Here is a 2447-nt window from a genome sequence, read left to right on the forward strand (position 1 = left end):
AACGAAATTTATTTAAAAAATTTTATTATTAAAATTCTTTTACTTTAGACAATACAAGAAGGTCATAATTAGAAAAATTAAAATGAAAAGTTAATTAAGTTAATTAGGAAAAATAAAATATGTTAGATTCTGTTTATTAAAATAAAGTTTTTTTTTTTAAACTTAAATCAACAGCGTTTACTTCGGGTAATAAAAAAAAAAAAAAAAACAAAAAACAAAAAACAAAAAATATAGATCTAAAGACAAAAAACAAATATACATAAGGCAGTGCGTCGAATTACAACACCATTTAATTATAATTTACTTTTTTTATTTTTTTGTGATAATTTATTTAATTTTTTAAATTTACATAATTTGTAGTTAAGAGTTTTTAAATTTATTATAATTAATTGTAGCATAATAAGCAAGAGTTAATGAACTTGAGAGTCAATAATAATTTTATTTTATTTCAAGGCATTATTAGAATCGATAATATTTATTAAATAATAATAATATTATTTCTTTTGTTTATTAGTATTATGTGTGTAATAAATTTTAAAATAAAAAGTCATTTATAAATAAAGGTATATAATGTAGACAAATTAAAAAATGAATTCTTTTGCGATTCTTTAAACTCATTATTTATTAAATAAAATATGGGTTAAAATATTTAAATAAAAAATAAATTTAAATAATTCTCGTTGTAGTGACGTCATAAATGTAATAGGAAAGTTGAAAAATTAAAACCAGATAATATTCATTATATTTTAAAGCTTATATTTATTTTTTGATTATGTGATTAGAATATCATTTACAAATACTCTTACTTACTTTCTTTTTTTTTTCATTTTTAGGTTCTAAATAAAAAATAAAGTGCGAAGTTACATCTTTCGAAAAAAAGAAAACGGTCGAGTTTTAAAAAGGCTTGATGACATCGCTCAGCAGCGAAAATAGCAGGTTATCATCATCATCATCATCAGTTTCTGCCAATGATAATGTTAAAATTTCTCAAAATATTTTAGTGAAAGATCAAAGTAAAAATGAAATAAATAACAAAAATATATTGTTACTGAATCGTACGATAATCGCCCCTGGGTATGCGTTAAAAAATTCTGATTTATTACGAATAGCTCCAACGAAATCGGGTATTCCTTCAAAAACAAGATCGTCAAAGTTATCAGAATCGAAAATTTCGGCGGATCCTTGTTTCAGTTCAGAAATAAACTGCAAGAGCGATCGCATTCATTTGACAGAACAATTGAGAAAATATGAAAAAAATACAGCATCTAAAGATATAATCAAAAAGGAAACTCCATTGTTGCAAATCTTTGACGGAAACGTCGTCATCAGCCAGGAGTTGTCAATTGAGGAAGTACAAAATTTACTCTTTCAAATAAATTCTAAATTACAAAATCAAACCAGCGTTAATTCAACGGATTTTCCGAATGTAACTTTCTCAAAGGAAGAAACCTCAGATGTTGAAATTATATTAGAAGACAAAATCACATCGGACAAGGGAAATCAGTTTTTTCAAACTGGAATCACTAATGTATTTGATTCGTCCTCCGAACCTGGAATCGAGGACCGTTTCGAATTGAATAACCTGAAAGCTAATTTAGTGCCGATAAATGGAAAAATAACAAATGATTTAGACCAACCGTCAACGAGTGCGGAAACAAATTTGCTTTTGTCATTTAAAAAATCTGATAATCGAAATTTAGAATGCAGTGAATTTGAACATGACTATAGTGCTGTGAATAAAAAAACAGTGGCTGGCGATAATGGAAATCAAAAGATCAAAGGCTCCCTCGACGATACCGAGGTAATGCAAATAGAATTGCTCGAAACTGGGATAGAATTAGTTAAAAGATCAATTGTATCCTCGAGTAATAATACTCTCGAAAAAGGTAAGTTTTTTTTTTACATTAATTTTTTTTTTGTTTTTTTTTTTGTTTGAAGAGTGTGATTTAAGTCATGAATGAATGCTGTCGATTTCTCTCTAAAAAAAGAAGGAATATACATGGTAATCGTTTAAAAGCCCTACTTAAAAAATTTTTCTTTTGTATTTCATTACTATAATAACTTGAAAAATTTTTTTTTTGATTTGTATATAATTACTTTTCATTTTCGTTTCAAAAAATTGATATGAGTTATTGGTTTGTCGCGTTAAAATTTTTGTTTGAGTCTTAAATATGTTGTTGTTGTTTTTAATGCAATTTTTTTTAGGAAAAAGTGAAAATTATTTTCGGGACCTTCTTCTGTTAAACATCTTCTTTTTATATTATTCTTGAATTTGATTTAAATGCGTAATTATAATTTTATTAACATTTTAATTTTTCCTACTGTCGTCATTATTATTATTATTATTATTTTTAAATTAAAAAAAAAAAAAAAATTATTTTTATTACGCATTGCAGTTATAGTCTTTCTAATTAAAAAAAAAAAAAAAAACAATATTTTTTGTACTC

General features: G+C 24.7%; 1 protein-coding gene across 1 annotated transcript; it reads left to right on the forward strand.

The window, feature by feature from the left end:
* Window positions 1-907: 907 nt before the first annotated feature.
* Window positions 908-1961, forward strand: Phum_PHUM466510 (uncharacterized protein; the record flags this gene model as incomplete). Its single annotated transcript, XM_002430148.1, has 2 exons — window positions 908-1855; window positions 1941-1961. 2 exons carry the CDS (start codon window positions 908-910, stop codon window positions 1959-1961), a joined length of 969 nt encoding a protein of 322 aa, XP_002430193.1.
* Between the last annotated feature and the right edge of the window lie 486 nt (window positions 1962-2447).

This window comes from Pediculus humanus, genomic scaffold (assembly GCF_000006295.1).
Source record: "Pediculus humanus corporis 1103172108249 genomic scaffold, whole genome shotgun sequence".
NCBI lineage: Eukaryota > Metazoa > Arthropoda > Insecta > Psocodea > Pediculidae > Pediculus > Pediculus humanus.